The 22,984-nt window shown below is 47.2% G+C and overlaps 1 protein-coding gene across 1 annotated transcript; it reads right to left on the bottom strand.

Moving 5' to 3' along the window:
• Nucleotides 1-401: 401 nt before the first annotated feature.
• Nucleotides 402-20,521, bottom strand: LOC134338804 (zinc finger protein 497-like). Its single transcript, XM_063034873.1, has 2 exons — nucleotides 20,353-20,521; nucleotides 402-3,501 (listed from the first exon to the last, which is right to left on the bottom strand). The coding sequence occupies exon 2, from the start codon at nucleotides 3,473-3,475 to the stop codon at nucleotides 1,967-1,969; it is 1,509 nt and encodes a 502-aa protein (XP_062890943.1). The 5' UTR covers nucleotides 3,476-3,501; nucleotides 20,353-20,521; the 3' UTR covers nucleotides 402-1,966.
• Between the last annotated feature and the right edge of the window lie 2,463 nt (nucleotides 20,522-22,984).

The following is a 22,984-nucleotide window of genomic DNA, read 5'->3' as shown; positions in this document are numbered from 1 at the left end:
TGTTCCCGATGTTGGGGAAGTCCAGAACGAGGGGTCATAGTTTGAGGATAAGGGGGAAGCCTTTTAGGACTGAGATTAGGAAAAACTTCTTCACACAGAGAGTGGTGAATCTGTGGAATTCTCTGCCACAGGACACAGTTGAGGCCAGTTCATTAGCTATGTTTAAGAGGAAGTTAGATAAGGCCCTTGTGGCTACGGGGATCAGTGGGTATGGAGGGAAGGCTGGTGCAGGGTTCTGAGTTGGATGATCAGCCATGATCATAATAAATGGCGGTGCAGGCTCGAAGGGCCGAATGGCCTACTCCTGCACCTATTTTCTATGTTTTTTCTATGTTTCCCTCCTAGTACCCAAACCCCACCTTGAATTCTTCAAATTGGAGTAGTTCATGGAGTACTTCTCCCATTATTCCGGAACTTCTCGATCTTTTTGAAAATTTCAAGGTTCTTTAATCATTTAATAGTATAGATGTTGCTCTCACCTGCCACTGCTACCAGGCTTTTAATAATCAGTTCTTCTGAAAGCTCCACCTCTTGTCTTTTCCTATTGCTGTGATGGGAATATGTATGGGGCTTTAGAAGGCTTTAATCTCCATCTCCATTGGTAATATACAGGGGAAGGTGAAGAATTTCCTTAAACATCTAATGAAATGGCCCAGCTATCTGGGGTACTTGGTATTATATGTGTCTTCAGAAGTTTGATTTTCTGAACAGTCCCCACTTCCCTCAATGGGGTTAGTCTATGCACACAGCATCCGACCTATCACCCTTCCATTATTTACAGGTCAGGAGAGTGAGGGAACACGCCCCACTTCCCTCAATGGGGTTAGTCTATGCACACAGCATCGAGGGAACACTCCCCACTTCCCTCAATGGGGTTAGTCTATGCACACAGCATCGAGGGAACACGCCCTACTTCCCTCAATGGGGTTAGTCTATGCACACAGCATCGAGGGAACACTCCCCACTTCCCTCAATGGGGTTAGTCTATGCACACAGCATCGAGGGAACACTCCCCACTTCCCTGGATGGAATGAGGATCCAACAATCCCTCAAGAAGCCCCAGCAACATCCAGGACAAGGCACCTATCAGCACTCCGAATGCATTCTCCCTCCACAATCGGTGCACCGTAACCTTAGTGTGTGTTGTCTACAGAACGTCCCATATTTCCTCACGTACCTCCCCAAACCCTCCAACCTCCACTGCCCTGGGAAGATGAGGGCAAGTGGGCAAAGAAGAGGGGGAACACCAAACTGCCTCCTTTCCTGAATCTAAAACTCCCTCTCCACTGACAGCACTGAGGGAGCACCTTTCCTCCCCCATACACACAGTTGGAGGGGGTGACAATTTCTGGGACGCCCACCTCTGCAAACATCATAGAAACAGAACAGTACTCTTCTTTGTGAGAAAGTTTGTTTCGAATGAGCAGTGGTACAGTTGTAGTATAACTTCCCAAATACAAATAATTGCATTAACTTAAGTCATGTCACTTAAAGAAACCATGTTTGCAAGAGCATGTAGTCATGTATATATGGTAAATTAGGGGAGGTGTATGTAGGAATGCACTCCAATTCCCTGTAGTGAGGGAGTGCCGTACTCAGGAAATCGAGTACTACAACCAGACACACACTCCCTGGTACCAAGCCAGCACCACACTGTCTGGGGAGATGTACATTCTGCAGGAATGGAGTGTTAAACCCCAGGCACACTCTACCCAGTAATGAGGGAGTGTTGCACTGTATGGTGAGATGTACATACTCAGGAACGGAGCAGTAAAGCCCAGACAAACACTCCCCGAGATTGACAGTGTGCCATACTTTAAACCACTGCAGGAACCAGGATGGAATGGAACCAGCTCCCCCCCCAACCCCCCCTCTCTTTAGAGTAGGGAGCAGGGGAGATTAAGGAAGGAGACCTCATCCCCGGACTCTGGGAATCAGGAAGAGATCGAAGCACACCCATCAGCCCTCACTGGGGTTCTCTCTGCCTGTGCTCCACACTATGTACCCTTTGCTGGTGAGTCTTGAGGTGAGAGGATTGGGAGAAAGCCCTGCCGCACTCAGGACAGGCATAGGGACGCTCACCGGTATGCACCAGTCGGTGGCGGCCGAGAGCAGAGGAGGCAGCAAAACGCTTGCCACATTGGGCACAGGCAAAGGGCCGCTCGCCGGTGTGGGCCCGTAGGTGCTTGGCAGCCTGGGAGGGGTAGCGGAAGGCCCTAGGGCAGAGGGGACAGAGGTGAGGACACCGGCGTGGGGCCCGAGGACGAGAGGAGTAACGGAAGGCCCCGGGGCGGGGGTGGGGGGGCTGCCGGTGTGAGCGGAGGTGGCGGGAAAGCCCACTGGCTGACCGGAAATGTTTGCCGCAGTGCGGGCAGGGATGGGGGGCGAGGAGGGGTAGAGGGCGAGGCCCAGCATGGAGGCGCCGGTGGGTCTTAAGGTGGGAGGACTGGGAGAAGGCTCGGCCGCAATCGGGGCAGGGGTGAGGGCGCTCGCCGGAGTGCACCAGCTGATGTCGTAGCAAGGCAGAAGAGACAGCAAAGCGCTTGCCGCATTGCCCACACAGGAAGGGGCGCTCGCCAGTGTGGGCCCTCAGGTGCAAAGAGAGCCGGGAGGGGTAGCGGAAGGCCCGGGGGCAGTGGGGGCACTGATGGTGGAGGATGGAGGCAGAGGACTGGGGTTGAGGCTGGGGAGGGAGGCAAAGGCAGGGACGGTGACAGGGACCCTGCATTTGCAACTGAGATTCAGGGATGTGGATCTCCTGTGGCTGCGAATCATGAGTGTAGATCTCCTGGGACCAGGATATGGGAGTGTGAATCTCCTGTGACTGTGTTGGGAAGCAGGGAAAGGGCTGCAGCCAGGATTCGGGAGTGTGGATCTCCTGTGTCTGTAGCCGGGAGCAGAGACACGGCTGCAGCTTGAATTTGGGGAAGTTGATCTCCCACTGGGGGTCTGGGGAGGGCCGGCAGCGGTGTGCTGTCACAGTGGAGAAACGGCGGAAGCTCTTGCCACACCGGGCACAGATGAAGGGTCCGGCGTGCGTACGCAAGTGGGCCTTGAGATGGGAGGGCTGGCCAAAAGCCCGGCCGCACTGGGGGCAGGGGTGGGGCCGTTGGCGGGTGTGAACGAGTTGATGACGCAGTAGGGCCGAGGAGCGGGAAAAGGCCCGGCCACATTGGCCACAGCGGAAGGGCCGCAGGCCAGTGTGAATGACCTGGTGGGCACGCAGTTTGGAGGGGGCGGCAAAACCCCGGCCACAGACGATGCAGAGGTGGGGCCTTTCGCCGGTGTGAGTGAATCTGTGCAGGGCGAGCTGTGAGGGGTAACGGAATGCCCTGGGGCAGAGTGGGCAGAGGTGACGTCCGTGCGCACTCTCTCTCCTCCTATCCCCCTGCCCTTCTCCACCCGCCTCTGCCTCTGCTTCGGGCTCCTCTTTGATCCGAGTCGGCATGGAGCAACCCTGAGACAGCACCGACATCGACACCGACACCTCCAAGCAGTTCTCTGAGGGGAGAGAAAAGAGTCAGGAGATCAGCAACCTCTAAACACCCCATGGTCACACTGCAAATATCAAAGGACCCAATGTAAACATTATTGCTCTCCCCGGGGATCCCCAGTAATTATGAACGCAATCCCCGTAAATATTAACACTCTCTTCAGGATTCCCAGGATACCCTGGGAATATTAACACATTCCCCAGGAACCCATGTAAGTATTAACACTCTTGCCGGGGATCCCCTGTAAATACTAACACACTCCCCAGAGACTCCCAGTAATTAGTAATATCTCCGCGGGAACACTCTGTAAATATTAACAAACTTTCCGGGGACCCCCTATAAATATTAACACTCTCCCCGGGGAACCCCTGTAAATATTAACACTCTCCCCGGGGACTCCCTGTAAATATTAATACTCTCCCCGGGGAACCCCTGTAAATATTAACACTCTCCCCGGGGAACCCCTGTAAATATTAACACTCTCCCCAGGGACCCTCTGTAAATATTAACACACTCCCTGGGGACTCCCTGTAAATATTAACACTCTCCCCGGGGACTCCCTGTAAATATTAACACTCTCCCCGGGGAACCCCTGTAAATATTAACACTCTCCCCGGGGAACCCCTGTAAATATTAACACTCTCCCCGGGGAACCCCTGTAAATATTAACACTCTCCCCGGGGAACCCCTGTAAATATTACCAGACCCTCCCCGAGGAATACCCATGCAAACTAAAACACACCCCGGACACCCCCTGTAAATATTTGAAGGATACGTCCGGAGTGTGCTAATAATTATTTGAAGTCTGCAGGGAGTGTGTTAATACTTACAGTAGGTCCCTGCAGACACGTTACCAATTACAAGGGGTCTCCGTGTAAACTGTTAATATTTACAGTGGATTCCTGGGGAGTTCAACCCAGATAAGTGTGAAGAAGTTCATTTTGGTAAATCAAATATGATGGCAGGATGTAGTGGAGGATCAGAGGGATCTTGGGGTCCGAGTCCATAGGTCACTCAAAGTTGCTGCGCAGGTTGACTCTGTGGTTAAGAAGGCATACGGTGCATTGGCCTTCATCGACCGTGGGTTTGAGTTTAAGAGCCGAGAGGTACTGTTACAGCTATATAGGAGCCCGGTCAGACCCCACTTGGAGTACTGTGCTCTGTTCTGGTCACCTCACTACAGGAAGGATATGGAAACTATAGAAAGGGTGCAGAGGAGATTTACAGGGATGTTGCCTGGATTGGGGAGCATGCCTTATGAGAATACACAGGTTGAGTGAACTCGGCCTTTTCTCGTTGGAGCGATGGAGGACGAGAGGTGACCTGATAGAGGTGTATAAGATGATGAGAGGCATTGATTGTGTGGATAGTCAGAGGCTTTTTCCCCCAGAGCTGAAATAGCTAACACGAGAGGGCACAGTTTTAAGGTGCTTAGTAGCAGGTACAGAAACGTCGGTTAAGTTTTTTACGCAGAGAGTGGTGAGTGTGTGGAATGGGCTGCCAATGATGGTGGTGGAGGCAGATATGATAGGGTCTTTTAAAAGACTCCTGGATAAGTACATGGAGCTTAGAAAAAGAGAGGCCTATGGGTAACCCGAGGTAATTTCTAACTAAGTACATGTTCAACACAGCATTGTGGGCCGAAGTCCCTGTAGTTTTTCTAGGTTTCTAAGTTTCAACGAGTCTGTTAATGTTTACAGGGGACCCTGGTTAATGTGTTAATGTTTACCATGGGTGTCTGGGGAATGTGTTAATATGTATTGCATGTTCCCGGAGAGTGTGTTAATATTTACTGGGGGTCCTGGGAAATGTGTTAATATTTACAGGGCTCACCAAGGAGTGTGTTGATATTTTCTGAGGGTCGCAGAGGTTACACTAATATTTAGAAGGAATCCTGGAGACTGTGTTAATATATACTGGGGGAATGTGTTAATATTTACAGGGGATCCCCGGGGAGTGTGTTAATATTTACAGGGGGTCTCTGGGTAGTGTGTTAATATTTACTGGGGGTCCCCGGGTAGTGTGTTAATATTTACAGGGGGTCCCCGGGGAGTGTGTTAATATTTACAGGGGGTCCCCGGGGAGTGTGTTAATATTTACAGGGGGTCCCCGGGGAGTGTGTTAATATTTACAGGGGGTCCCCGGGGAGTGTGTTAATATTTACAGGGGGTCCCCGGGGAGTGTGTTAATATTTACAGGGGGTCCCCGGGGAGTGTGTTAATATTTACAGGGGATCCCCGGGGAGTGTGTTAATATTTACAGGGGATCCCCGGGGAGTGTGTTAATATTTACAGGGGATCCCCGGGGAGTGTGTTAATATTTACAGGGGATCCCCGGGGAGTGTGTTAATATTTACAGGGGATCCCCGGGGAGTGTGTTAATATTTACAGGGGATCCCCGGGGAGTGTGTTAATATTTACAGGGGATCCCCGGGGAGTGTGTTAATATTTACAGGGGATCCCCGGGGAGTGTGTTAATATTTACAGGGGATCCCCGGGGAGTGTGTTAATATTTACAGGGGATCCCCGGGGAGTGTGTTAATATTTACAGGGGGTCTCCGGGGAGTGTGTTAATATTTACAGGGGGTCATAGTCACAGTCATACTTTATTGATCCTGAGGGAAACCGGTGTGTGGGGGGAGTGTGTGTTAATATTTACTGAGGGTCTGGGGACAGTGTGTAAATATTTATAGAGGATCCAAGGGGAGCGTGTTAATATTTACAGGGACACCCTGTAAGTATTAACACACCCTGAGGAATTCAAATATATATTAGCACATCCCCAGTCACCCTCTTCAAAAATAAACGCGCTTCCTGGCGATCTCCAGTAAATTTCAACACACCACCTGGAGACCCCTGTAAATATTAACACATTCAAGGCCACATTGGAAGTTTTAACATATCCCCAGGCATGCCCTGTAAATATTAACACTCTACCAGGAGACTGCCTGTAAATGTTTACACACTCCCTGGGGACCCCCAGTAAGTATTAACACACTCCCCGGGGACCACCTGTAAATATTAATACTCTCCCCGTGGACCTTCTGTAAATAATAACACTCTCTCCAAGGAACACACTGTAAATAATAACACACTCCCTGGGGAAACCCCCTGTAAATACTAACACACTCCCTGGGGAAACCCCCTGTAAATACTAACACACTCCCTGGGGAAACCCCCTGTAAATATTAACACACAACCGGGGGAACCCCCTGTAAATACTAACACACTCCCTGGGGAAACCCCCTGTAAATATTAACACACAACCGGGGGAACACCCTGTAAATATTAACACACAACTGGGGGAACACCCTGTAAATATTAACACTCTCCCTGGAGACTCCCTGTCAATATTAACACACTCCCTGGGGATTCCCTGTAAGTGTGTTAATATTTACAGGAGGTCCCAGGGTGAGTGTTAATATTGACAGGGCATGCCTGGGGATATGTTCATATGTCCAATGAATCCTTGAGCAGGGTGTTAATGTTTACAGGGGTGTCCATGCAGTGTGTTAATATTAACAATGGGTGTTCAGAGGGAGAGTGTTAATGTTTGCAGCAGGGAGAGTGCTAATGTTTACAGGGGTGTCCATGCAGTGTGTTAATATTTACGAGGGGACCCCAGGGATAGTTTGTTAATATTTACAGGGGGTCCCCAGGGAGTGTGTTAATACTTACTGGGGGTCCCTGGGGAGTGTGTAAACATTTACAGGAGGTCTCTGGGGAGAGTGTTAATATTTACAGGGCGTGCCTGGGGAGATGTTAAAACTTCCAATGTGGCCTTGAATGTGTTAATATTTACAGGGGTCTCCAGGTAGTGTGTTGAAATTTACTGGAGATCGCCGGGAAGCGCGTTTATATTTGAAGAGGGTGACCGGGGATATGCTAATATATATTTGAAGTCCCCGGGGTGTGTTAATACATACAGGGGGGTCCCTGTAAATATTAAAACACTCCCCTTGGATCCTCTATAAATATTATCACTCTCTCCCCGGGACCCCTGTAAATATTAACACACACCCCAGGGACCCCCCGTAAATATTAACACACACCCCGGAGACCCTCTGTAAATATTAACACACACCCCGGGGACCCCCTGTAAATATTAACACATACCCCGGGAGACCCTCTGTAAATATTAACACACAACCCGGGACCCCTCTGTAAATATTAACACACACCCCGGGAGACCCTCGGTAAATATTAACACACACCCCGGGACCCCTCTGTAAATATTAACACACACCCCGGGAGATCCTCTGTAAATATTAACACACACCCCGGGAGACCCTCGGTAAATATTAACACACACCCCGGAGACCCTCTGTAAATATTAACACATAACCCGGGACACTCTCTGTAAATATTAACACACACCCCGGGAGACCCTCTGTAAATATTAACACACACCCCGGGAGACCCTCTGTAAATATTAACACACACCCCGGGACCCCTCTGTAAATATTAACACACACCCCGGGAGACCCTCGGTAAATATTAACACGCACCCCAGGGACCCCCTGTAAATATTAACACACACACCCCGGGACCCCTCTGTAAATATTAACACACACCCTGGGACCCCTCTGTAAATATTAACACACACCCCGGGAGACCCTCTATAAATATTAACACACACCCCGGGACCCCTCTGTAAATATTAACAAACACCCCGGGAGACCCTCTATAAATATTAACACACACCCCGGGACCCCTCTGTAAATATTAACACACACCCCGGGACCCCTCTGTAAATATTAACACACACCCCGGGAGACCCTCTGTAAATATTAACACACACCCCGGGACCCCTTTGTAAATATTAACACACACCCCGGGACCCCTCTGTAAATATTAACACACACCCCGGGAGACCCTCAGTAAATATTAACACACACCCCGGGACCCCTCTGTAAATATTAACACACACCCCGGGAGAACCTCTATAAATATTAACACACACCCCGGGACCCCTCTGTAAATATTAACACACACCCCGGGACCCCTCTGTAAATATTAACACACACCCCGGGAGACCCTCGGTAAATATTAACACACACCCCGGGAGACCCTCTGTAAGTATTAACACACACCCCGGGAGACCCTCTGTAAGTATTAACACACACCCCGGGAAACCCTCTGTAAATATTAACACACACCCCGGGACACCCTCTGTAAATATTAACACACACCCCAGGAGACCCTCTGTAAACAATAACACACACCCCGGGAGACCCTCGATAAATATTAACACACACCCCGGGAGACCCTCAGTAAATATTAACACACACCCCATGACACCCTATGTAAATATTGAGACACTCTCTAGGGATCATCTATAAATATTAACATATCCCCAGAGACACCTTGTAATTATTAAAACACTCCTCAGGAAACCACTGTACATATTAAGATACACACATAAAAGTTGCTGGTGAACGCAGCAGGCCAGGCAGCATCTCTAGGAAGAGGTGCAGTCGACGTTTCTGGCCGAGACCCTTCGTCAGGACTAACTGAAGGAAGAGTGAGTAAGGGATTTGAAAGTTGGAGGGGGAGGGGGCAATCCAAAATGATAGGAGAAGACAGGAGGGGGAGGGATGGAGCCAAGAGCTGGACAGGTGATAGGCAAAAGGGATACGAGAGGATCATGGGACAGGACGTCCGGGAAGAAAGATAAGGGGGGGGGGACCCAGAGGATGGGCAAGGGGTATATTCAGAGGGACGGAGGGAGAAAAAGGAGAGAGAGAAAGAATGTGTGTATAAAAGTAAGTAACAGATGGGGTACAAGGGGGAGGTGGGACATTAGCGGAAGTTAGAGAAGTCGATGTTCATGCCATCAGGTTGGAGGCTACCCAGACGGAATATAAGGTGTTGTTCCTCCATCCTGAGTGTGGCTTCATCTTTACAGTAGAGGAGGCCGTGAATAGACATGTCAGAATGGGAATGGGATGTGGAATTAAAATGCTCTGGCGGACAGAGCGTAGGTGTTCAGCAAAGCGGTCTCCTAGTCTGCGTCAGGTCTCGCCAATATATAGAAGGCCACATCGAAAGCACCGGACGCAGTATATCACCCCAGCCAACTCACAGGTGAAGTGTTGCCTCACATGGAAGGACTGTTTGGGGCCCTGAACGGTGGTGAGGGAGGAAGTGTAAGGGCATGTGTAGCACTTGTTCCGCTTACAAGGATAAGTGCCAGGAGGGAGATCAGTAGGGAGGGATGGGGGGGACGAATGGACAAGGGAGTCGCATAGGGGGCGATCCCTGCGGAATGCAGAGAGACGGGGGGGGAGGGAAAGATGTGCTTAGTGGTGGGATCCCGTTGGAGGTGGCGGAAGTTACGGAGAATAATATGTTGGACCTGGAGGCTGGTGGGGTGGTAGGTGAGGACCAGGGGAACCCTATTCCTAGTGGGGTGGCGGGAGGATGGAGTGAGAGCAGATGTACGTGAAATGGGGGAGATGCGTTTAAGAGCAGAGTTGATAGTGGAGGAAGGGAAGCCCCTTTCTTTAAAAAAGGAGGACATCTCCCTCATCCTGGAATGAAAAGCCTCATCCTGAGAGCAGATGCGGCGGAGACGGAGGAATTGCGAGAAGGGGATGGCGTTTTTGCAAGAGACAGGGTGAGAAGAGGAATAGTCCAGATAGCTGTGAGAGTCAGTAGGCTTATAGTAGACATCAGTGGATAAGCTGTCTCCAGAGACAGAGACAGAAAGATCTAGAAAGGGGAGGGTGATGTCGGAAATGGACCAGGTAAACTTGAGGGCAGGGTGAAAGTTGGAGGCAAAGTTAATAAAGTCAACGAGCTCTGCATGTGTGCAGGAAGCAGCGCCAATGCAGTCGTTGATGTAGTGAAGGAAAAGTGGGGGACAGATACCAGAATAGGCACAGAACATAGATTGTTCCACAAAGCCAACAAAAAGGCAGGCATAGCTAGGACCCATACGGGTGCCCATAGCTACACCTTTAGTTTGGAGGAAGTTTGCCTATCACCTGTCCAGCTCTTGGCTCCATCCCTCCCTCTCCTGTCTTCTCCTATCATTTTGGATCTCCCCCTCTCCCTCCAACTTTCAAATCCCTTACTCACTCTTCCTTCAGTTAGTCCTGACGAAGGGTCTCGGCCTGAAACGTCGACTGTACCTCTTCCTAGAGATGCTGCCTGGCCTGCTGCGTTCACCAGCAACTTTTATGTGTGTTGCTTAAATTTCCAGCATCTGCAGAATTCCTGTTGTTTACATATTAAGATATTCCCCAGACATCCTTTGTGAATGCTAACACACTCCCCACGAACACTCTGTAAATATTTAGACACTCCAGGAGACTCTCTGTAAATATTAACACATTCCCCTGACACCCACTGTTAATATTCACACTCTCCCCGGCGAACCTCTGTAAATGATAATGCAATCTCCGGCGGCCCCAAGAAAATTGGATGTCGGGGTAAGTTTTTTACGCAGAGAGTGGTGAGTAAGAGGAATGGGCTGCCGGTGATGGATACAATAGGGTTTTTTAAGAGACTCCTGGATGGGTACGTGGAGCTTACAAGAATAGAGGGTTATGGATAACCCTAGGTAATTTCTAAACTAAGTACGTGTTCGGCACAGCATTGTGGGCCGAAGGGCCTGTATTGTGCTGTAGGTTTTCTATATTTCTATATAAAATTTTAACACGCTAATTGGTGATCCCTGTAAATATGAACACGTTTGCGGGATACCATCTGTAGATATTAACACACTCCCTGGGGGCCCCCTGTAAATACTAGCATACTCACTGGTGAAACTCTAAGTATTAGCTCACTCTCCAGGGACCCCAGAAAGTATTACCACACACCCCAGAGGCCCCCGTGAAATGAACACACTCCCCAGGTAAATATTAACACAGTCTCCGGGATCCCTTGTAAATATTAATGCAACCTCTGATGAACCCAGGAAAATATCAACGCACTCCTTGGAGAGCCCTGTAAATACTGACACAATGTCGGGGACCCACACTGTAAATATTAACACACTCCCTGGTGATCCCCTGTGAATATTAACACATTGGCATGGACTGCTATAAATATTAACACTTTAACCAGCGATCCCCTGTAAATATTAACACACTCCTCAGGGACCCCCTGTAAATATTAACACACTCCCTGGGAACCCCCAGTGAATATTAACACACTCCCCGGAACCTCCTGAAAATATTAGCACAGTCCCCAGGGACCCCCAGTGAATATTAACACACTCCCCGGAACCTCCTGAAAATATTAGCACAGTCCCCAGGGACCCCCAGTGAATATTAACACACTCCCTGGGAACCTCCTGTAAATATTAACACACTCCCCGGGGACCCCCAGTGTATATTAACACACTCCCCGGGAACCTCCTGAAAATATTAACACACTCCCCGGGAACCTCCTGAAAACATTAACACACTCCCCGGGAACCTCCTGAAAATATTAACACAGTCCCCGGGGACCCCCAGTGAATATTAACACACTCTCCCCGGGAACCTCCTGAAAATATTAACACACTCCCCAGGGACCCCTGTAAATATTAACACACTCCCCAGACACACCCAGTAAATATTGACACGCCCTTGGGAATGTACTGTAAATATGAATGTACTCCCCAGAGATCCCTGTTCAATACACTCCCAATTTCTGGAAGCAATTCGGAAGGCATGGGATATATACATTGCAAAGAGGAAGAAGTAATCTAAAAGCAAGGTGACACAACCATGGCTAGCAAGGGAAGTCAAAGCCAAATAGAGGGCATATAATAGAGCAAACATTTGTGTGAAGTTGGAGGATTAAAAAGCTTTTAAAATCAACAGAAGGCAATTAAAAATGCCATTAAGAAGGTAATGATGAAAGTAAGCTAGCCCATAATACTAAAAATTTCTTCAGATACATAAGGAGCAAACGAGAGGCGACAGTGGATATCAGACCACTGGAAAGCGATACCGGAGAGGTAGTAATGGGTACAAGAAATGTCAGACAGACTGAATAAATATATTACATCAGTCTTCATGGTGGAAGACATTAGCAGTAAGGTGTCCGGGGTCATGACGAGCGTGAAGTTGCCAGAACAAGAGAGAAGGTCCTTGGGAAACTAAAAGGTCTGAAGGTAGATACATCACCTGGACCAGATGGTTTACACCCCAGAGTTCCGAAAGAGGTGGTTGAAGAGATTGTGCAGGCATCTGTCAAGAATCACTAGATTCTGGAATGGTTCCGGAAGGCTGGAAAATTGCAAATGTCACTCCAGTCTTCAAAAAAGGAACTATACTCTAGTAGTCTGACCTCAATGTTTGGGAAGATGTTGGAGTCGATTATTAAGGGTGAGGTCTCAGGGTACGTGGAGGCACATAAAGAATGGCAGGCGGTGACTAGTGGGGTACCGCAAGGCTCAGTGCTGGGACCCCAGTTGTTTACAATATATATTAATGACTTGGATGAGGGAATTAAATGCAGCATCTCCAAGTTTGCGGATGACACGAAGCTGGGTGGCAGTGTTAGCAGTGAGGAGGATGCTAAGAGGATGCAGGGTGACTTGGATAGGTTGGGTGAGTGGGCAAACTCATGGCAGATGCAATTTAATGTGGATAAATGTGAAGTTATCCACTTTAGTGGCAAAAATAGGAAAACAGATTATTATCTGAATGGTGGCCGATTAGGAAAAGGGGAGGTGCAACGAGACCTGGGTGTCATTATACACCAATCATTGAAAGTGGGCATGCAGGTACAGCAGGCGGTGAAAAAGGCGAACGGTATGCTGGCATTTATAGCGAGAGGATTCGAGTACAGGAGCAGGGAGGTACTACTGCAGTTGTACAAGGCCTTGGTGAGACCACACCTGGAGTATTGTGTGCAGTTTTGGTCCCCTAATCTGAGGAAAGACATCTTTGCCATAGAGGGAGTACAAAGAAGGTTCACCAGATTGATTCCTGGGATGGCAGGTCTTTCATATGAAGAAAGACTGGATGAACTGGGCTTGTACTCGTTGGAATTTAGAAGATTGAGGGGGGATCTGATTGAAACGTATAAGATCCTAAAGGGATTGGACAGGCTAGATGCGGGAAGATTGTTCCCGATGTTGGGGAGGTCCAGAACGAGGGGTCACAGTTTGAGGATAGAGGGGAAGCCTTTTAGGACCGAGATTAGGAAAAACTTCTTCACACAGAGAGTGGTGAATCTGTGGAATTCTCTGCCACAGCAAACTGCTGAGGCCAGTTCATTAGCTATGTTTAAAAGGAAGTTAGATATGGCCCTTGTGGCTACAGGGGTCAGGGGGTATGGAGGGAAGGCTGGGTTCTGAGTTGGATGATCAGCCATGATCATAATAAATGGCGGTGCAGGCTCGAAGGGCCGAATGGCCTACTCCTGCACCTATTTTCTATGTTTCTATGTTTCTATAAAATAGGCCATAGTCAGCATGGTTTCCTCAAAGGAAAATCTTGCCTGGTAAATCTGTTGGAATTCTTTGAAGAAATAACAAGCAGGATAGACAAAAGGAAAATCAGCTGATGTTGTGTACTTGGATTTTTAGAAAGCCTTTGACCATGGTATTACAGGAAAGATTCTAGCATGGATAAAGCAGTGGCTGGTTGGTAGGAATAAAGGGTGACTAGTGGTATTGCACAGGGGTCTGTGTTGGGACCAATTCTTTTTACTTTATATGTCAATGATTTGGATGATGGGATTGAAGGCTTTTTTGCAAAGTTTGCAGATGATATGAAGATAGGTGGAGCAGCAGGTAGTTTTGAGGAAGTAGAGAAGCTACTTAGGACCTAGACCGATTAGGAGAACGGGCAAAGACATGGCAGATGGAATACAGTATCAGGAAGTGTATGGTCATACACTTCAGTAAAAGAAATAAAAGGGTTGACTATTTTCTAAATAGAAAGAAAACACAAAAAACTGAGGCACAAAGGGACTTGAGAGATTCCTAAAGATAAATTTGCAGGATGAATCTGTGGTGAGGAAGGCAAATGCAATGTTAGCATTCATTTTAAGAGGACTAGAATATAAATGCAAGGAAGTAATTTTGAGATGTTATAAAGCACTGGTGAGGCCTCACTTGGAGTATTGTGAACAGGTCATCTTAGAAAGGATGTGTTGAAACTGTAAAGGATTCAAAGGAGGTTCACGAAAATGATTCCAGGATTGAGTGGCTTGTCATATGAAGAACATTTGATGGCTCTGGGCCTGTATTTGCTGGAATTCAGAAGAATGAGGCGTAACCTCATTGAATCACATCGAATGTTGAAAGGCCTCGAATAGAGTGGGTGTGAAGATGTTTCCTGTGGTGGGAGAGTCTAAGACCAGAGGTCACAGCCTCAGAATAGAGGGGTGTCCTTTTAGAACACAGATGAGAAAGAATTTCTTTAGTCAGAGAGTGGTGAATCTGTAGAATTCTTTGCCACAGGCAGCTGTGAGCTATGAGGTCTTTATGCATATTTAAGATTTAAGACACAGAGCAGAATAGTTTCTTGATTGTCAGGGCATCAAGGGATACAGGGAGAAGGCAGGAGATTTGGGCTGAGATCAGACTCAATGGCCAAATGGTCTAATTCTGTTCCTATATCTTATGAGCAATCCTCACAGAGGGATCAGAAATGGAGAGACAGCAAGCAATTTCAAGCTCCTGGGTGTCAATATCTCTGAGGATCTAACCTAGTTCCAAAACACTGATGCAGCTATGAAGGCAAGATAGCAGCTATATTTCATGAGGAGTTTGAGGAGAATTGGTTTGTCACCCAAAACACTTGAAAACCTCTACAGAAGTACAAACCATGGAAAGCATTCTGACAGGATGCATCATTGTCTGGTATACCGGGGTGGAAGTGAAGCTAATGTGCAGGATCGAAAGAAGCTAAAGAAAGTTGTAATAACAATGATCACTAGTACTAGCCTCCATGGTGTCCATGACATGGTGCCTCACAAAGGCAGTTTCCGTTATTAAGGACCCCCATCAGCCAGGACATGCCCTCTCCTCACTGTGAGCATCAGGTAGTCCGTTTCTAAATGGACATTGAAGCATGAACACTAACTACCTCACTATTCTTTTATTTGTTTTGCAGAATTTAGAAACATAGAAAACGTACAGCACAATACAGGCCCTACGGCCCACAAAGCTGCGCCCAACATGTCCCTACCTTAGAACTACCTAAACTTTACCCATAGCCCTCTATTTTTCTAAGCTCCATGTAGCCATCCAGGAGTCTCTTAAAAGACCCTATTGTATCTGCCTCCACCACCGTTGCCGGCAGCCCATTCCATGCAGTCACCACTCCCTGTGTAAAAAACTTACCCTCCTCTGTACCTACTTCCAAGCACCTTAAAACTGTGCCCTCTCGTGCTACCCATTTCAGCCCTGGGGAAAAGCCTCTGACTATCCACACCTCTCCTTATCTTGTACATCTCTGTCAGGTCACCTCTCATCCTCTGTCACTCCAAGAGAAAAGGCCGAGTTCACTCAACCTATTCTCATAAGGCATGCTCCCCAATCCAGGCAACATCCTTGTAAATCTTCTCTGCACTCTTTCTATGGTTTCCACATCCTTCCTGTAGTGAGGTGACCAGAACTGAGCACAGTACTCCAAGTGGGGTCTGACCAGGGTCCTATATAGCTGCAACAATACCTCTCGGCTCCTAAATTCAATTCCACGATTGATGAAAGCCAATATACCATATGCCTTCTTAACCATAGAGTCAACCTGCGCAGCAGCTTTGAGTGTCCTATGGACTCGGACCCCAAGATCCCTCTGATCCTCCACACTGCCAGGAGTCTTACCATTAAAACTATATTCTGTCATATCTGATCTACCAAAATGAACCACCTCACACTTATCTGGGTTGAACTCCATCTGCCACTTCTCAGCCCAGTTTTTCATCCTATCAATGTCCCGTTGCAACCTCTGACAGACCTCCACACTATCCACAACACCCCCAATCTTTGTGTCATCAGCAAATTTACTGACCCACCCCTCCACTTCCTCGTCCAGGTCATTTATAAAAATCGTGAAGAGTAGGGGCCTCAGAACAGATCCCTGAGGCAAACTGCTGGTCACCAGCCTCCATGCAGAATATGACCCGTCTACAACACTCTTTGCCTTCTGTGGGCAAGCCAGTTCTGGATCCACAAAGCAATGTCCCCTTGGATCCCATGCCCCCTTACTTTCTCAATAAGCCTTGCATGGGGTACCTAAATGCCTTGCTGAAAGCCATATACACTACATCTACAGCTCTACCTTCATCAATGTGTTTAGTCACATCCTCAAAATATTCAATCAGGCTCGTAAGGCACGACCTGCCTTTGACAAAGCCATGCTGACTACTCCTAATCATATTATACCTCTCCAAATGTTCATAAGTCCTGCCTCTCAGGATCTTCGCCATCAACTTACCAACCACTGAAGCAAGTCTCACTGGCCTATAATTTTCTGGGCTATCCCTACTCCCTTTCTTGAATAAGGGAATAACATCCACAACCTGCCAATCCTCTGGAACCTCTCCTATCCTCATTGATGACTTTTTAATTTAACTATTTAATATATATATACTTACTGTAATTGATTTTTGCTATATTTATCATGGATTGCATCGTACTGTTGTCGCTGTTAACAAATCTCATAACATATGCTGATGATATTAAACCTGATTCTGAGTTATATAAGACGTTGGTGAGGCCTAATTTGGATTATTGCATCGAGTTCTGCTCAACTATCTACAGGAAAGAAAAAGTACAGAGAAAACTTATGAAACTGTTGCTGGGGCTTGAGGATCTAAGTTACAGAGAAATATTGAATAGCTTAGGACTTTATTCCTTGAGCATTGGAGAACAGGAGAAGATTTGATTGAGGTATGCAAAATTATAAGGGGTACAGACAGGGTAAATGCAACCAGGCTTTCTCCACTGAGCTTGGGTGGGACAACAATGAAAGGTGAAATATTTAAGAGGAACATGAGGGAGAACTTCTTCAGAGAATGGTGAAAGTGTGGTATGAGCTACCAGTGGAAGTGGAGCATGCAATTTCAACATTAAAGAAAAGTTTGGATAGGTGAGATACGAAGGGCTATGGTCCAGACACAGTTTGAAAAGACCAGGCAGCATAGCAGTTCAGAAGGGCTGTTTCCCGCTGTAGTTCTCTGACTCTATATCAAGCTCAGCGCCATATACTTTCCTCACCCATTTCCTCCCCACAGACACATCTCAATGCCCTTCATGCATGTACCTTTCCCTTCTCCCTCCATATACCTTCCTTGTATCTGCCTCCATATCCACACAACCTCCTTCTTTTCACACTTGTCGTCCCCAATAGCCGCAGCTGTCCCTCAGCCCTTTTACCTACCCAGTATTCTCCCTATATCCTCCACCGTATCGGCTCCAATATCTGCACCCTCCCCCCACCCCATCGTCAGCTGTGGGCCCCTATCACAATCGCCGGTATTGGTGTCTAATTACCCCTATCTGCTCCCTCACTCCATATCCATCCCTTCACCCTCTATCATAAGACTATAAGACATAGGAGCAGAATTAGGCCATTCAGCCCATCGAGTCTGTCCTGCCATTCTATTATGGCTGATCCCAGATCCCACACAACCCCATACACCTGCCTTCTCCCCCATATCTTTTGATGTCCTGACCGATCGGGAAACTATCAACTTCCGCTTGAAATATTCCCAAGGACTTGGTCTCCATCGCAGTCAGTGGCAGAGCATTCCACACATTCAACACTCTTTGGTTAAAAAAAATTCCTGCTTACTTGAGTTCGGAAAAGTCGCCTCTCAATTTTGAGGCTGTGCCCTCCAGTTCTGGATAACCCACCAGAGGAAACATCCTCTCCACATCCACCGTATCTAGTCCTATCAACATTTGGTAGGTTTCAATGAGATCCCCCCGCTTTCTTCTAAATTCCAGTGAGTACAGGCCCAAAGCTGCCAAAGGCTCCCCTTCATTCCTGGAATCATCCTCATGAACCTCCTCTGGTCTCGCTCCAATGACAACACATCTTTTCTGAGATATGGGGCCCAAATCTGGTGACAATAGTCCAAATGCGTCATATGAAACCTCAGCATTATCTCCTTCTTTTATATTCTATTCCCCTTGAAATAGATGCCAACATTGTATTTACTTTCTTTACCAGAGACTTAACCTATAAATTAACCATCTGAGAGTCTTGCACGAGGACTCCAAAGGCGCCCTCTGATGTTTAAATTTTCTCCCCATTTAGGTAATAGTCCACACTATTGGTCCTTATATCAAAATGCATTCTCATACATTTCCCAACACTGTATCCATCTGTCACTTTTTTTCCATTTTTCCAATTTGTCTAAGTCCTGCTGCAATCACATTGCTTCCTCAGCACTACCTACCCCTCCACCTATCATCTGCAAACTTTGCCACAAAGCCATCAATACCATTATCCAAATCATTGACAAACAATGTGAAAAGTAGCGGGCCCATTACTGATCCCTGAGGACACCACTGGTCACCGGCAGCCAACCAGAAAAGCCCCCTTTATTCCCAATCGCTGCCTCCTGCCTCTCAGCTATTCCCCTATCAATACCAGTATCTTCCCTGTGACGCCACAGGATTTTATCTTGTTAAACAGCCTCATGTCTGGCACCTTATCAAATGCCTTCTGAAAATTCAAGTAAATAACATCCACTGCCTCTCCTTTGTCCACCCCGTGTGTTACTTCCTTGAAGAACTCTTAACAGATTTGTCAGGCAAGATTTCCCTTTACAGAAACCATGCTGACTTTGACTTATTTTATCATTAGTCTCCAAGTACCCTGAAACCTCATCCTTAATAATGGACTCCAATACTTTCCCAGCCACTGAGGTTAGGCTCACTGGCCTATAATTTCATTTATTTTTGCCATCATCATAAAGAGTGGATGCCTCTGTAACTCCCTTTATTCCATTGCGATACTGATACATCTGACTTGTGCTTCTCTCTCTCTCAGATTGCAGTACGAATTGAATCATATTATGTTCACTGCCTCCTAAGGGCTCCTTTACATTAAACTCCTTAATAAAATCCGGGTTATTCCACAACATCCAATCTAAGATAGCCTTTCCTTAAGAAGGCTCAAACACAAGCTGCTCTGAAAAGCCATCTCGTAGGCAGTCAACAGATTCCCTCTCTTGCGATCCAACACCAACCTGAATTTTCCCAATCCCCTTGTATATTGAAGTACCCCATTACAATTGTGTCATTACCTTTATTCCATGCAGATTCCAGCTCCCTTTGCAATCTCAACCTCACATCTTGGCTATATACGATTCCCATAATGGGGTTTTGACCCTTGCAGTTTAATTCCACCCACAAAGATTCAACATTCTGACCTTATATCCACCCCATAACCCCATATCCATTCTCTCGTCCCCTTCACCCCATATCCATCCCCTTCACACTGCAGCCATGACCCTCTCTCCCCATATCTGCCTGTTCAACCCAGATCCACCCCATGCACATATATGACCCCCTTTGCCCTATACCTGCCCCCACCCCATAACTGCTCTCCACACCTGATATCTGCTCTTTCACCCTGTACCCGCCTCCTCTTCACATATCTACTCCCCTCACCCCATACCCACCTCCTTCACCCTGTATCTGGCCCCTCATTCCCCATATGTGCTCTCCTCACATCTGCTCCCCTTCAGCCCATTTATGTCCCTCGTCCCATATCAGCCCCCCTCATCCCATATCTGCCCCCTTCACCCTGTACCGGACCCCCTTGTCCCATCTCGGACCCTCTCATCCATATCCGCCCTCCCGACCCGTATCGGACCCCCTCACCCATATCCGCCCCCCGCCCCGTATCGGCCCGCAACACCCCCTATACACATTGCATTAGCCCCCTCACCCGGTACCGGTGTTGTCACGCTCCGGCCTTCCCGGTTGCCGGATTAACGAGCGGCCGCTGGCCGTAAGCGGGAGAAAAAGGCGTCCGCGGGCTTCACCGACGGTTGGTGACCCCTGAACTCGCCGTTCCCCGCGCGCGCGTTGCTCCGACCGCGGCCGCGAGCCGACCGACCCCCAGACGTCACCACGGGTCTGCCGCGCAGGCGCGCCCGCCCGCTCGCCCACATGCAGGCGCTTGCCCAACGCGCTTGGAATCCTGGGTGGCGACTGCCGCCATTGCTGGCTGGGAGTTGGTGCAAAGTGACATCGGAGCGCAGCCCGGCTCTGACTTAACTCATATTCTTTTATCGACGCTTTTACTTTTATTATAATCATTAGTGGTTATGGTTGAGTTAATTGATAAAAATGATCCTCACTTTGTATTAACATTACGTTAGTTATGCCTCACGTGCACGAGACTGAACAGCTATTTTTGGTGTGTAAATTATACAAGTAATATTAAGTGTGAATTGCTTATATGAACGTTATTAAGTTCATGGTACATTCATTTACAAAGTATGTATACTTTATAAAACCTTGAGATTCGTCTCCTTACAGGCAGACATAAAACAAAGAAACGCAATAGAATTGGCCCTTGTGGCTACGGGGGTCAGGGGGTATGGAGGGAAGGCTGGTGCAGGGTTCTGAGTTGGATGATCAGCCATGATCATACTGAATGGCGGTGCTGGCTCGAAGGGCCGAATGGCCTACTCCTGCACCTATTTTCTATGTTAACCCATTAAAACAAGAGCAGACCGTCCAACACCGAACTCGCGCAAGCAATAAAAGTAAGCAAACAACATTCAGAACTGAAGTTCACGCAAGTGAGTTAGTTGCAGGCCACAGCCTCAGTGTTTTTGCAGAGTCGCATAATTAATCATTAATTTAAATAATCATAAGGCTATTTGTATGGGTGTTCCTTTAATCACTAAATCAAGTCCTATAATTCGATACAAATAATGTCAATTAAAGTAATGTGAATCGTTTATAATGGAATTATGACAATCACAGTTCTGAAGTTCAAAGTAAATTTTATTATCAAAGTACATTTATATCACCATATACAACCCTGAGATTCATCTTCCTGCGGACATAAATAAATAGCAATAAATAACGAGAACATGAGATAAAGAGTCTTTAAAGTGAGATCACCAGTTGCAGGGTAAGTGAGTGTAGCTGTCCCCTTTTATTCAAGAGCCTGATGGTTGAGAGGTAGTAACTGTTTTGAACCTGGTGCTGGGAGTCCCAAGGCACTTGTATCTTTCTGAGATAAGGGGTCCAAAACTGTTGAAAAAAACTCCAAGTGTGGCCTGACTAGTGTCTTATAAAGGCTCTGCATTATCGCCTTGCTTTTATATTCTATTCCCCTTGAAATAAATGCCAACATTGCATTTGCCGCCTTTACCACAGACTCAACCTGTTAATTCACTCTCTGGGAACCTTGCACAAGGACTCCTAAGTCCCTCTGCACCTCTGATGTTTGAACCTTCTCCCCATTTAGATAATAGTCTGCACTATTGTTCCTTTTACCAAATTGCATTATCATACTTTTCCCAACACTGTATCCATCTGTCACTTTTTTGCCCATTCTTCCAATTTGTCTAAGTCCTGCTGCAATCACATTGCTTCCTCAGCACTACCTACCCCTCCACCTATCTTCGTATCATCTACAAACTTTACCACAAAGACGTTAATTCCATTATTTAAATCATTGACAAACAATGTGAAAAGTAGCAGTCCTCATACTGACCCCTGAGTCACCGGCAGCCAACCAGAAAGGGCCTCTTTTATTCCCACTCACTGCCTCCTGCCTGTCAGCCACACATCTATCCATGCCAGTATCTTTCCTGCAACGCCACAGGATTTTATCTTGTTAAGCAGCCTCATGTGAGACACCTTATCAAATGCCTTCTGTAAATCCAAGTAAATGACATCCACTCTCTCTCCTTTGTCCACCCTGTTTGTGACTTCCTCAAAGAACTCTAATAGATTTGTCAGGCAAGATTTCCCTACACAGAAACCATGCTGATTTTGACTTATTTTATCATTAGTCTCCAATTACCTCAAAACTTCATCATTAATAATAGACTCCAACACTTTCCTAACCACTGAGGTTAGGCTAACTGGCCTATAATTTCCTTTCTTTTGCTATCATGTCTTTTTAAAGAGTGGAGTGACATTTGCAATCTTCCAGTCCTCCAGGACCATGCCAGAATCAAGTGATTCTTGAAAGATCATAACCAATGCACCCGTTATCCCACAATCCAAAGTCACAGCAGTTGGTAGGATAATTGGTCATTGTAAATTGTCCCGCGATTAGGCTAAGGTTAAATTAGGGATTGCTGGGCAGCAAAGCTCAAGTGGCCAAACAGACCCTACTTCACGCTGTATCTCAAGAAATGGATAAATAAATAAATAACAATCGATCCGCAGTCAGCCACTTGGATCACATTTCTTCCCCATTCTGATGTTTGGTCTGAAAAACAACTGAACCTTTTGACCATGTCTGCATGCTTTTATCCACTGAGTTGCTGTCACATCATTAGCTGATAGACAATAGACAATAGGTGCAGAAGTAGACCATTCGTCCCTTC

The sequence above is a fragment of the Mobula hypostoma genome, chromosome 28, assembly GCF_963921235.1.
Source record: "Mobula hypostoma chromosome 28, sMobHyp1.1, whole genome shotgun sequence".
NCBI lineage: Eukaryota > Metazoa > Chordata > Chondrichthyes > Myliobatiformes > Myliobatidae > Mobula > Mobula hypostoma.
The sequence above is the reverse complement of the archived record's forward strand: the minus strand, read 5'-3'. Positions and strand labels throughout refer to the sequence as shown.